This window comes from Schistocerca gregaria, chromosome 2 (assembly GCF_023897955.1).
Source record: "Schistocerca gregaria isolate iqSchGreg1 chromosome 2, iqSchGreg1.2, whole genome shotgun sequence".
Classification (NCBI taxonomy): domain Eukaryota; kingdom Metazoa; phylum Arthropoda; class Insecta; order Orthoptera; family Acrididae; genus Schistocerca; species Schistocerca gregaria.
Genome location: NC_064921.1, coordinates 315769080 through 315783532, shown reverse-complemented (window position 1 = coordinate 315783532; position 14453 = coordinate 315769080). Strand labels below are relative to the sequence as shown.

At 46.8% G+C, this 14453-nt stretch overlaps 1 protein-coding gene across 1 annotated transcript in view; it reads right to left on the bottom strand.

The window, feature by feature from the left end:
- Positions 1-224: 224 nt before the first annotated feature.
- The window catches only part of LOC126336938 (uncharacterized), a 209706-nt gene continuing 195477 nt past the window's right edge, over positions 225-14453 (bottom strand). Inside the window, exons 5-6 of the mRNA XM_050001115.1 lie at positions 10699-11113; positions 225-314 (exon numbers count right to left, since the gene is read on the bottom strand). Coding sequence (XP_049857072.1) covers positions 10702-11113 — 412 coding nt within the window. The 3' untranslated portion in view covers positions 225-314; positions 10699-10701. The remainder of the gene's footprint in view (positions 315-10698; positions 11114-14453) is intronic.

Sequence of the window (14453 nt, the reverse complement as noted above, 5' to 3'; positions counted from 1 at the left end):
TTGGACAGAGGAAATATGTGACTAACATGAAGATCTTTTTATTTTTAAGTGTAAATAATGTGTACAGTCACTCATTTCATTTGAGCAATAAGCTCAACATGAACAAAAATTCCCTCAGTCAATTTTTTGAGTTACAAAATAACTAAACACTAAATAAAATAAATATTTACACTAACATTATGAATATTTACAAATATGTTGATGAGAGTGCACTACGAAAATAAAATGAGCTACAGTGCTGACGAGTGTTCTCTTCCGCCCATTTGCCCTTCTCACTTGAACAGATCCGTAGTGATGCTGAACGTTGAGAGATCCTGCGAACAAAAGAGGAACACATGTTACAGTTTGTATCTTCACAACAATTTACAAACAAGCAGTTACCATACCACCTCCATTCCTTGAATTCGAACTCTCATGCATAACATCTCCAGAACTGTGTCGTATAACAACATATTATTGTAGGTTCATCTCGGGTTATATGTGGGTACTGCCTGAAAAATGTGTTCACTTAGCGTCAGTAGTAAAAAAAATTAAAACGTCATGCCTGATAGAGAAGTTTGACTGCACGAACAGCTAAAATGTAGTAAGAGATAAACTTCTTATCCTTACATCATTTTGTTTGGTTGCCTGCGAGAAAAGGTTCCTTAAAGATTTGAAATACTGGGTGAATGAATTCCGAGAATCTGCGCATCGCCAGTTAAGGTGCTTCAAGATAAACACACAGCTTCTAACTGTAATACAACTTATCATATTGTGATAACATTTCATCTCTAAATTGGGAAAATATGACGGCGTTTTAAAATTTTAAATTCCGTCAATAATTACTGGAAATATTGAAAATCGAATTTTTGTTTCCCTTACATAGCAACTGGTAACGCGTCCCGGTTCCAGGCATAGAGTTTTACTAGTATAGATGTGCGAGCGTAGGCTTCCATGGCCGTTGTGATCTTCAACAAAACGTTTCCGGTTATGCAATCGCGTCTTGATTTTGTTTCTAAAACCAAAGTTTGTGTGCTGTAGTTTTTTCTCAAAAATGGCTCAAATGGCTCTGAGCACTATAGGACTTAACTGCTGTGGTTATCAGTCCCCTAGAACTTAGAACTACTTAAACCTAACTAACCTAAGGACATCACACACACCCATGCCCGACGCACGACTCGAACCTGCGGCCGTAACGGTCACGGGGTTCCAAACTGAAGTGCCTAGAACCGCACGGCCACCACGGCTGGCTGGTTTTTTCTCGATCTGGAGTTTTAACTAACATGAAAAAGAAAAGTACCGGCGAAAGAATGAGATATTTTAATATGATATTCGATGAACGTAATAACAAAACATATTAATAAAAGTGAAAATAATCTATTAATGTACAAAACACATCTTAAAGGAAAAAATCATGAAGTGACGTACATACCACATCGCCTGTCAGCTTTACACGCAGCTGATAAAGACAAATAGAAAAATAGAAAGAGAAACCTTTGCCTACATGGAAAAAGGTACCAATAATATTCCAAAAGACCTTACCGAAAAGAATTCGATTAATATTGTAAATGACCAAACACATCAGAAAAAATCCATATTATCGAAAATCGTCCAGAGATGATACAACCTCCTAATCTAAACACAAAAGAATTTATTCTTACTATATTTTGTACAGATTACTTTTATATTAAATGCGATTAAAAAAAATATCTCATCACCAAGAAGGAGTTGTGCGACATAAACAATAGTTGGTAGACGTTTTTCTACATCTGAAAAACAATGTCCATTCAAGTTTCGCGCCAGACGCACAAGAATGGCGACAGTAGCGCCACTATGAGGATGCAAATCAGGTTTACTTTAAATACACGCTATAGCGGTCGTGAGCATTAGTTACCTCTGAAACTAGAGGTGATGAGTTGATGTCAGTCAAGAATAACATCAAGGCAACAAAGACGCCGTTATCAGCACCTCACTGAGTTTGAACGAGGCCGCGTGATAGGGTGACTAGAAGCTGGATATTCCTTCTGCGAGGCTGCAGAAAGGCTTGGCAGGAACAGAGCCACTGCACATGATTGCTGGCAGCGGTCGCAAGAATATGGGGCTCCAGACGGCCACGTGGCACTACTGAGAGGGAAGACCTTGGGCATATGATCTGTCGCATCGTATTGCATCTGCAGCAGCAATCTGAGCAGTAGTTGGCACCAAACTTCGGCGGTCATGCAGACTGCACAGCGCAGTTGGTTTAATGTGTAACTCACACCATAGACGTCGTAATATGATTAATCTGTCATTTGGAGCCGAACACATTAAAGGACGCTTGTGACGCCATCTAGCGAGAAAATTTTAGTTAGATTTATTTTGTTTCCGTGACGTTTGCCCCTTCTTCGATAATGTTCGTCCAACTTCGATGTCATATTATCGAAGTTGGAGGAACATTATATATATATATATATATATATATATATATATATATATATATATATATATGAAATGTGTACAAGTGAATAGACGTGCATCTGCTGAGCAACTCGCCAACCAGATGCACCAAGGGCTACCAACAGTGTGTCCTCAATGACTGTTTCAATGACTGTTTAGCAAAGGTTGCTGCATATGGCCCTCTGCAAGGGCACTTGGTCCGTACAGATATCCCGATTGTCGTTCGTCGCCGACGAAGTTTGGCATTTGTGCGCCAATGCTGCAGCTGAACATGCACCGAGTGGCGACAAGTGGTCTTCTGTGATGAATCAAATTTTATGCTCCATCGGACAAGTGGTCGTTGCAAACACCCTGCAACAATCGTCGGAAGAGTCCGGGCTAGAGGAGGGCGTGTTATGGTTTGGAGAATGTTTTCGTGGCATTCCCTGGATGGTCTCGTAATTCTGGATGGCACAATGGATCAACACAAGTCCTTAGGGGCCATATGGACCCCTACATACAGTTTGTTTTTCTCAGCACGAAGGCATCTACGAGCAGGACAATACAACGTGTCACACAAATCGCAGTGTATGTGCATGGTTCTAAGAGTACTAGGATGATTTTCCCGCAACCCCTGGCCACCAAATCTCAGCGGATTTTTACCCAACCGAGAATCCGTGGGACCACAACTACTGGACTGTTCGCGCCACGGTTCCTCAACCAAGGAACCTAGCACAGCTGCCGGCCGGAGTGGCCGTGCGGTTCCAGGCGCCTCAGTCTGGAACCGCGCGACCGTTACAGTCGCAGGTTCGAATCTTGCCTCATGCATGGATGTGTGTGATGCCCTTAGGTTAGTTAGGTTTAAGTAGTTCTAAGTTATAGGAACTGATGACCTCAGATGTTAAGTCCCATAGTGCTCAGAGCCATTTGAACCATTGGACAGCTGGACATGGCACTGGAATCACCATGGGTTCACGTCCCCATTGGTACCTTCTACAACCTCACTGACTATCTTCTTGCGTGCCTGCCAGCAGTCCACATTGCAGACGGTTATTACTCAGGCTTTTCACTGGCGGTCACATTTATGTGTCTGGACAGAATATGGTAAAACAGTTCTGTCAGCTTTCATCCGAATTCCCAACGTAATCTACATGTGCAGTCAGCAGTTCAGTGCACAGCGTCATTCCGAACGCATTATATAAATTGTTGTTCACCAACTTCGTGAATGCTGCAGGACATATTGAATACAAAATGCTGGTAAAAACCGTTATAGTTCTAACATGTTCCCAAATTTGTTAAAACTATGTTTGCTAAGAGGGCAATGCAGGATTTCACTACATAGAGTAAGATTAAGTGGACTCACAAGGAGAACACAGAAGGTGCAATAACGCCATTTCACAGAAACTTCGCTCAGTGGAAAAGGGATCAGGTGGATATGCGTCTCTGGTTATAAGGAGATACTTGACCATTTCTGAAAAAATGACGCTCAACATTTTAGATATAATTTAATTGCTTTTATCACGAACCATTGTTAGCTGAAATGAAGGTGACAGTGACTAGCGTTGCGGGCTATTATTTTTGCGCCCCGTGTTCGAAACTCGATTATCGTTTTGATATATTTTATCATATTTTATTTTTTCATTTATCTATCCATTTCCATAGAAGGTTGTTACAGAAATCTTTCATATTAAGTAGAGGTTACAAGTGCATTGAATTAACTGTAAAATTCAAATGGGGATTCACAATAAATGTCATACATTAATTACATAAAGGTATGCGTTTATGGTATTTTCAAGGATTTCAATCCTTTCATTCTTATATCGATCCTTATATTAATTCTTATATTTTACTCTCACATTTATTCGTCAGGAAGATTTAGTGCATTCCTTTAGATTAAACCAATCACAGAAACATTCGAAGCATAGAAGTTCCTAACCCGACGAGCACCTTGCGAAGGCAGATTTGCCACATTCATATTTTTTCGTATGAATATCACTCGGGAAAGAAATGTCGTTGACAGTGGTGAAGATTTCACGCATTAGCAATGATTTCATAGCAAATCACGTATAATGGATCACCTTACCGAAAATTGGTGCTTGCAACTGATTATGAATCTAGGTACATTCCAGGAATTTCACTGGATAGAATATCGAATTATTTTCTCATTCATTTATTTTTTTAATTTATTCGTCAGACATACAATTAATAGAAGAACAATTACAACGTTATTTCAGTTTACATCGAAAAACATTTGTGTAGTAATCTTCTATGGACATGGATGTATAAATGAGAAGCTAAAATAGAAATAATAATCGGGTTTCGAACAAGGGGCGCAAAAGTGTGAAGCCGCAACGCTAGCCCCCGTAGCATCTCTTCGGTTGAACTACTCAGGGTGGACATTAATAAAACAGGCAAACTGCGGGGACAGATCCCAGACTGCAGATGGAGGGAAAAAGGTCCTATGAACATTTGTCCAGAAATGGATCGTTGCCACGGCAGGTGACGCTGACGAATCAAAGTACCTCCGACCTCGTGCCGTGTGTTCCTTGTGTACTGCAGGCTGTGTTCTTGACGCAGTGCGCTGTAAGCAGCAGAATGGTCCGGTATTCATGCCCGGAACAAGCCGAGATGGTGTCTGTGTACCGCCAAGCAGATGGAAACGATCGAGAGGCAGCATTTCCTGTAGAACCCAATCCTCCAAATCTGGTGTACGCATAGCCCGCCGCCTCCCTGCTCATGCGTCTGTCTGAAAGGACCAACAATCACACAAACGCCCCAAAAGGGTTCGAAATGTTGCGTGATGTGGTTGGTGTGCGTGAGGGACTTTTTTTATATAACCGTGCTGCCTTTCGTTCATTTTCATCTGCTTGCCCGTAAACAAACATCCTCGCGGCTACCGAGCGAGGTGGCAGAGTGGTTAGCAGACTGGACTCGCATTAGGGAGAACGACGGTTCAATCCCGCGTCCGGCCATGCTGATTTAGGCTTTCCGTGATTCCCTAAATCGCTCCAGGTAAATGCCGGGATGGTTCCTTTGAAAGGACACGGCCGACTTCCTTCCCCGTCCTTCCCTAATCCGATGAGACCGATGACCTCGCTGTTTGGTCTCTTCCCCCTAAACAATCCAATCCAATCCACATCCTCGCGGCTTCTTTCCAGATCATCCTGCTGCTTACGGTACTCTGCGTCAATCATGCATCCTGGAACGCGTGACTAGTAGTCAGAGGAACTTTCATTCACCAGCGCCATCTACCGTGCCAATGTTGCGTTTCTGGACACATGTTTATACGACCTTCTTTCCTCCATATACAGTAAGAGATCCTTACCTGCAGTTTGTCGATTTAATTAATGTTCGCCCTCTACATGGTGTTACAATAAGGTAGGGCCAAACTTTCAGGAAACATTCCTCAAACACAAAGAAATAAAATACGTTATGTGCCAAGTGTCCGGAAACGCTTGCTTTCCATTTTAGAGCTCATTTTATTACTTCTCTTCAAATCACATTAATCATGGAATGGAAACACACAGCAACATCTAGAGGGTTGGATCCCCTCCTTCGAGAGCGTCAGATTGGAAAGCCTGGGCTACTCTCAGGGTGGAATCTCCGTCTTCGAAGATTGTGTCTGTCTGTCAGTCGGTCTGTCTGTCTGCCCGCCCGCGGCTTGCTGCTGTAGCTGTTCGCCCGTCCGCCTGCCTGCTCGCTGTCCATTGCCGCCGCCGCCGCCGCTGCCTGCTGTCCGTCCGTCTGTTCGTCGCAGACCATTCCCGCCGCCGCCACCGCCGCCACCGCCGCCGCCTGCTGCACGTCCGTCTGTCTGTCGCCGTTCGTCTGCTATGAGTACTCCCACCTTCACTGTCATCTACACCTCCCCCTCCCCCTCTCCCACAATCACTTCCTGGGGTGCCGCCCCTGGCCTCCCTTTTCAGTGCCATCACACCTTCCAACAAATCTCCCCTGTCGCTCGCTCCGTTTTCCACCCGAACACCTTCGCCACTTACTCCCACAACCAAGCCCACTTCACCTTCACCCGCCTCGGCACCCTAGTTTAAGTCTCTTCGCTTCCCTCTCCCCCCCCCCTCCCCTCTTTCCCGCCATGGCGCGGCACGAGTATCGCATCCTCTTCCAGAACATTCGCTCCTTCCACTCCAACAAATACCTCCTCATGCACACGCTCTCCCACCATCAGGTCGACACCTTCCTCTTGAACGAAACATTTCTCCAGCCCCACCATTGTATCCGCACCTCTCCCTATATCCTCCACCGCACTGACGCTCCTGGTCCTCGTGCGCAGGGTGGAGTCGCGATTGGCCACCTTAAGCATATCCTCGTCCGGCCACAACCTCTCCTCAATGACCCCACTGAACACCTTATCCTTAGCGCCTTCTTTCCCTCCCTCACCATTACCTGTGCCACCATCTATGTCTGCTCCACTGCTCCTCTTCCTTATGACTTCATCTCGCACATTGACCGCACCTTCTCCACCTATGTGGTTGCCGCCGACCTCAACATCCATAGCCGCACTCCTGCTGCCCTTCAGCGGTGACATCAGTTCCTTTCCACGATCCAAGGTGACCTTGTTCCCCTTCCCCAGCACACCCAACCCGAAAGTGACACCACCCCTGATGTTGTCACTGCCTCTGCCAACCTCTTTGGGCGTATCGCTGTCGCCGTCCTTGACCCCACAGGTAGCGATCACCTCCCTGTCCTTCTCACCATAACGTCTGCTCACCACCCCCCTCCGGCTCCGCACACTGCACCCCTTCCCAAGGTCGACCATGACTATCACCGTGCCAACTGGGATGCCTACCGGGACTCCATCTCCAACCAGGTCGAAAGCCACCCTCTTACCTATCGCCATCCTGACGATATCATCCACGCCTCGTGCTTCCTTCAGAAGGTAATTACTCACGCCATGGAGGCCCATGTTCCTATAAAACCATCCATCCACACCGTCCCACTCTCCCTCCGCAGGCTGTCCTCCTCCTCCATGAATCCCGCCGCCTCTATCGCTCCTTCCTGCGCACTCGTGACAGGGATACACTCCAACGCCACCGGCAAATACAGCGACTCGTGTGGAACCTTATTACAGCAACGAAACGCTGAGACTGGTGCCAGACCTGCACACGACTCAACGCCACCCTCCCTATCAACTCCTCCAAGTACTGGTCTGCCTTCCATCGCCTTACTGGTTCCCTTTCCGCTCCCCACTACCCCCTTCGCCATAACGATCGCCCCCTTCCTGACAAACTCACTAAGGGCAACCACTTCGCTTCCCACCTCTCCGAGGTCTTCTCCATCCCCGATGATCCCCACTTTGATTACTCTCTTTTCCCCACCATCATTGAACGTGCTGATACCTCGGTCACTCCACTTGCTCCTAGTCTCCAGTACTTGGGGCAGTTGCCCCCCTCTGACATAAACACTCCCATCACAGCACAAGACATTAAACTTATCCTCCAGTCCAAACGCAACACGGCCCCTGGTCACGACTGTGTCTCCTACTGTCACCTTCCAGAAAGCCCTTATTCCTTCCTGACCTCTATAATGTCATCCTCTCTACTGGCTTCTACACAGACCTGTGGAAGACCTCCTGCGTCCTTTTATTCTTCAAACCCAACAAACCCTGCCTCTTCCTATCGCCCCATCTGCCTCACCTCCATCTTCAGTAAGGTCCTTGAATCCATCCTCTCCCACTGTATTCAACAGCACCTTGCTCAACACCACCGCCTCCCCCTTACCCAGTGTGGCTTCCTACCCTCCTTTTCTGCTGAAGACCAACTCCTCAACCTTATTCACCTTCTGTCCCTCTGGCTCAACTCCTGTCGCTTCACCATTTTTGTTTCCCTTGACCTCCAAAATGCCTATGACCGTGTATGGCATCCCAGTCTCCTCTTTAAACTCCAAACCTACGCTCTGCCTATCAATTTTGTCCATCTGGTCGCTTCCCTCCTCTCGCACCGTCCTTCCTATGTCGCCCTCCACAACACCAACTCCATATCTTTTATCCCATGGCTGGCATCCCCCAGGGTTCTGTCCTCTCCCCTCTCCTTTATCTCTTGTATATGGCTGATATGCCCCAGCCACCCCCACCAGTCCATTTTCTCCAGTATGCTGGTGACACCGCCTTCCTGGCTCTCTATCCTACCCTTCAACAGTGCCAATGTACCCTCCAAACCCACCTTAAACAGTTCAACACTTGGTGTAACCAGTGGTTCCTTCATCTTAACCCCTCCAAAACCCAGGCAGTCATCATAGGCCACACCACTCGCTCCTTTCGCCTCCATGATTTCTACCTCACCCTTTATGGTCGTCCCATCCAGCTCACTCCCACCCTGAAATACCTTGGCCTCACCCTCGAATAAAACCTCACCTGGAACCCTCATCTCCATACCACCCAGCCGAAAGCCCATTCCCACCTCCGCCTTCTGAAACTCTTGTCTGGTCGGACATGGGGATTGCATCCTTCTACCATCCTCCACACCTACAAATCCCTCATTCGTCCTATCCTCTGTTATGCCAGCGTTGCCTGGATCTCCGCCCCCACCTGCATTTACAAGGCCCTCATATCCTTGAATGCCATGCGCTCTGCCTTGCCTTCCATACCTGCATTCGTTCCCCCACATGGCTGCTGTATGAGCTGATCAGCTTTCTCCATCTCCTCCTGTTCCTCCAACATCTCCACATCCTTTACATTGTCTGCAGGTTTGATCCCCCCCCCCCCACCCTCTGGTTTCCTCCTTCCTCTCCACCCCCCACCCACTGCCGCGCCTCTATCGCTGTATCCCTCCCTCTCTCCACCTCCACACCCTCCATCTCCTTCATCAGGGCAATTTCCAGCACCTCCCTTCCAACTGTAACCTGGCCTTGTCCCCCCCCTTCTCCAGGGCCCCCTTTTTCCTCTCCCCTCCTTCTCCCAGAGCGGATTCTCCTCCTTCCCCCTCCCCCCCTGAGACCCTGCACCCCATACTTGCCTCTTTCCTTCCCACATCCCTCCCTACCTGGCCCTCTTCAGCGCGCCCCCCGCTCATCTCCCTCCCATGTTCCCATCTCCCTCATCTCCTTGCGCCTGGCAGACCCTCTGTTTTGATCATCATCAGTGTGCCACATCAGTGTTGTGTTTAGTGCTGTTTCTCCTGTGCGTCAAGAGGTGTGATTTTAATTGTGTACTGCCTTGAGGTTTGCCGTCAGTGTTTGTTCTGTGCTACGCCATCTGTCGATACGTTTTATGCTCCAATCATACTGTGCCTTGTGTTCTTTTAATTGTCGCAGTGTGTGGCTTTTGTATGTGCTACTTTTAAACAGTTTTTTATATCCATTTTACAGTCAACTCGTTTTTTTTATCTATTGCCTTCCATGATGTTCCCCCTTTTTTATATCTATGTTCATCATATTCTCTCCTTTGTTATTTTTAAATTTCTTTTATTGTTTGTTCTATGTGTTTTGGCTGAATAGCAGCGCATATGCTGTTGCCAGCCCGCCCCAATAGGGAATTGAAATACAATAAAGAAAAAAAACACAGCAACAGAACGTACCAGTGTAACTTCAAACACTTGGTTACAGGAAATGTTCAAAATGTCCTCTGTTAACGAGGAGACATGCATCCACCCTCCATCGCATGGAATCGCTGATGCGCTGATGAAGCCATGGAGAATGGCGTATTGTATCACAGCCGTCCATAATACGAGCACGAAGCGTCTCGACATTTGGTACCGGGGTTGCGTAGACAAGAGCTTTCAAATGCCCCCATAAATGAAAGTCAAGAGGGTTGAGGTCAGGAGAGCGTGGAGGCCAGGGGATTTGTCCGCCTCTACCAATCCATCGGTCACCGAATCTGTTGTTGAGAAGCGTACGAAGACTTGGACTGAAATGTGCAGGAGATCCATCGTGCATGAACCACATGTTGTTTCGTACTTGTAAAGGCACATGTTCTAGCAGCACAGGTAAAGTATCCCGTATGAAATCATGATAACTGGCGGTGAAACGAGGAAGTACAGTACATACTGACGAAACTAAAATGAGCTCTAACATGGAAATTAAGCGTTTCCGAACACATGTCCACATAACATCTTTTCTTTATTTGTGTGTGAGGAATGTTTCCTCAAAGTTTGGCCGTACCTTTTTGTAACATCCTGTATACGCACTTAAGGGCACATAAAGTATCTGCAAATCTTTGACCATCGTTTTCTCAGGAGCCAAAACATGTGTTCGCTTATTTTGACCCCTCTTGCACTGACCAAAGTTAGTGGGAAATCGGATTACGGCACTTGCCGTGTTCTGGGAGGTGGAGGTGATGTAGGTACGTACTTGTCAGTGCGTGGGCGGCAGCGGGCAGCCCTGCAGCGGCGGCGCGTTGCGCAGCAGGTTGACGACGCGGCGCGTGGGCAGCTGCAGGTGGTAGTAGGCGCAGTAGGGCAGCGGGTCCCAGGCGGCGAACAGCGCCTCGCGCTTGTCCAGCACGGTGCCGAGCAGGCGGCGCACGGCGCGCAGGCTGGGCTGCGCGCGCAGCGTCTGCAGCAGCGCGTCGGGCAGCCAGTAGCGGCCCGCCGCCACGGCCGCCGCCGACGCGCTCGCGCCCTGCTGCTGCTGCAGCTGCTGGTGGCGCCGGCACGGCCGCCACAGCAGGCGCGCGTGCGCGCTGTCGTGGCAGATGTACGGCAGCGACACGCCCACTCGGCTGCCCAGCACCACGAGCGCGCCCGACGCCTCCGACACCACGAACCTGCCACGTGCCACAGATAGGTTAAAGGTGCCCTGGCGACATCGAGCTTGTAAGGGACAGAGACAACTCAGCCACTTTTCAAGCCACACATCTCCGAGGGTACTTTGTGTATTGATACCATTCTGTGCTAACCCATTCACGTATTTAAAAAAAATGATGTACTCTGTGCAGTAGAATTAAAGGATCACTTTTATGAAACCCTGTAACTGTTCCACCACAGCTCAAGAGTTCATGTGAGTAAGATGGGTTAGGTTCTACGTAGGCACAGAGGGGAAAGGAATATGCTGAAAACACTGACACGAGGTAGGGAAAGGATGATCGGACTTCTGGTAAGACATTAGGGAATGACATCGATGGTACTAGAGGGAGATGTAGAGGGCAAAAACTTGGAAAATTTAGAGAGCTGTGAAAAGATAGACTTCATGTGCCTGAGCACCACATAATCACAAGGTTAGAAAAAGTTACATATGAAAGATTACACTATTGCAGCTTACTCATATAGAACTAACATGCAAAAGGAGGAATTGTTACGTTTATTAAGACAGAACACAAATTCAAAAACAAAAAAAAAACAAAAAAAATGTTTCAAATGGCTCTGAGCTCTGTGCGACTTAACTTCTCAGGTCATCAATTGCCTAGAACTTAGAACTAATTAAACCTAACTAACCCAAGGACCTCACACACATCCATGCTCGAGAAAACATTTCAGTCACACTGTCACTCAGAATCCACACGAAAAGGCCTCAGCCGGTGCCATATACGGTGTCAATTATACCACCCTCTTACCTTGCGGTGTTGATTCCATAACATTTCGCGGTCAAAAAAGACAGTTTGCAATGCGATGAGCAACAGGAAGGTGTTCTTGACGCTGCAGGCACCCTCGGAAGTTTTAACCATTCTCTAAGGACAGAATAGCACTAGCAAAAGAGAATTCCAGGGTAATAGAAGTCTACTAGCATCAAACGTAGGCCTTAATTTGAGGAAGAAGTTTCTGAAAAAGTATGGTAGTGAAACATGGACTGAAGGAAAAACGTAACAGAAGAGAATCGATGCATCTCAAATGTGGTGCCACCGACAAATGTTGAAAATTAGGTAGCCTGATAAGATAAGGAATTACCTCGAAGAAAACTGTCTATTGACACAAGAGTCAACATGGGTTTAGAAAACATCGTTTCTATGAAACACAACTAGCTCTTTATTAAAATAAAGTGTTGAGATCCATTAATAACGGGTTTCAGATCGATTCCGTATTTCTGGATTTCCGGAAGACTTTTGACACTGTACCACACAAGCGGCTTGTAGTTGAATTGCATGCTTACGAAGTATCGTCTCAGTTATGTCAGAGAGGTCACGGTTCGTAGTAATTGACGGAAAATTATCGAGTAAAACAGAAGTGATGGTTCAGATGACTCTGAGCACTATGGGACTTAACTTCTGAGGTCATCAGTCCCCTAGAACTTAGAACTACTTAAATCTAACTAACCTAAGGACGTCACACACATCCATGCCCGAAGCAGGATTCGAACCTGCGATCGTAGCGGTCCCGCGGTTGCAGACTGTAGCTCCTAGAACCGCTCGGCCACTCCGGCCGACAAAACAGAAGTGATTTTTGGCGTTCCCAGAGGTAGTGTTATAGGCTCTTTGATGTTCCTTATCTATATAAACGCTTTGGGAGATAATCTGAGTAGCCATCTTCGGTTGTTTACAGATGACGCTGCCGTTTATCGACTAATAAAGTCATCAGAAGATCAAAACAAACTGCAAAACGATTTATAAGAAATATATGAATGGTGCGAAAAGTGGCAGTTGGCCCTGAATAACGAAAAGTGTGAGGTCATCCACATGAGTGTTAAAAGGAACTCGTTAAACTTCGGTTACACGATAAATCAGTTTAATCTAAAAGCCGTAAATTAAACTAAATACCTAGGTATTAAAATTAAGAATAAGTTAAATTGGAAGGAACACACAGAAAATGTTGTGGGGAAGGCTAACCAAAGAATGCATTTTAATGGCAGGACACTTAGAAAATGTAAAAGACCTACTAAGGAGACTGCCTACACTACGCTCGTCCGTCCTCTTTTAGAATAGTGCGCCGCGGTGTGGGACCCTTACCAGATAGGACTGACGGAGTACATCGAGGGTTTGGACTGGAAATCGTTAAAGGAAAGGCGTTTTCCATTGCGACGGAATCTTCTCACGAAATTCCAATCACCAATTTTCTCCCTCGAAAGCGAAAATATTTTGTTGACAGCGACCTACATAGGGAGGAACGATCACCACGATAAAACAAGGGAAATCAGAGCCCGTACAGAAACATATAGGTGTTCATTCTTTCCGCGCGCTATACGAGATTGGAATAGTAGAGAATTGTGAAAGTGGTTCGATGAACCCTCTGCCAGGCACTTAAATGTGATGTGCAGAGTGTCCATGTAGATGTAGATGTAGAAAGAGATTGGAATACATGTAGGAAATAATTGAGGACGTAGGCAGCAAGTGCTACGCTGAGATGAAGAGGTTGGCAAAGAATAGGAATTCGTGGCGGGCCGCATTAAACAGTTAGAATACTGATGATCGCCCCCCCCCCCCCCCAAAAAAAAAAGTGGGTTAATGAAGTCTTGCAATGGCACCACATTTCACCACAATTCTACCAAACTCCATTTTGGACATGTCACGCCGGCCGTTGTGCCGGGCGGTTCTAGGCGCTTCAGTTCGGAACCGCGCTGCTGCTACGGTCGCAGGTTCGAATCCTGCGTCGGGCATGGATGTGTGTGATGTCCTTAGGTTAGTTATGTTTAAGTAGTTCTAAGTCTAGGGGACTGACGACCTCAGATGTTAAGTTACGTAGTGCTTAGAGCCATTTGAACCATTTGGACGTGTCACATGAAGGGAAGGTCGTCACATCCTCTTCTGCCACATTTTACCTCTTCTGCCATCTCGACGATGAAAGTCAGGACCGCGACACTTACTCTTCAAATCAGCAGTTTTCTTATGAGTGGCCAAGGAAAAGATTTCAGCCACACTGTCAATCATAATCGATACGAAAAGGACTCAGCGGCTGGCATCAACACGTCAATGAACCCATCGCTTCGCTTGGGTCGTTGATTCCAAAACTTTCCGTTGTCGGAAACGATAATTCGCAGTGTGATGATCAGCAGGAAATCTTCTTAACGCTGACTCGCACATTGTGGAACTGCAGCCCTATTACTTGTGATCACACCCCTATAGGGTGAAGAGCGGCCGCCATTATTACTCTTGTATGCAGGTTGGAACCGCTATGGATCCTTCAGTACAATGCAAATGAAGTTTGAACGTAATCCGAAACAGTAAAAGATATTTGCGC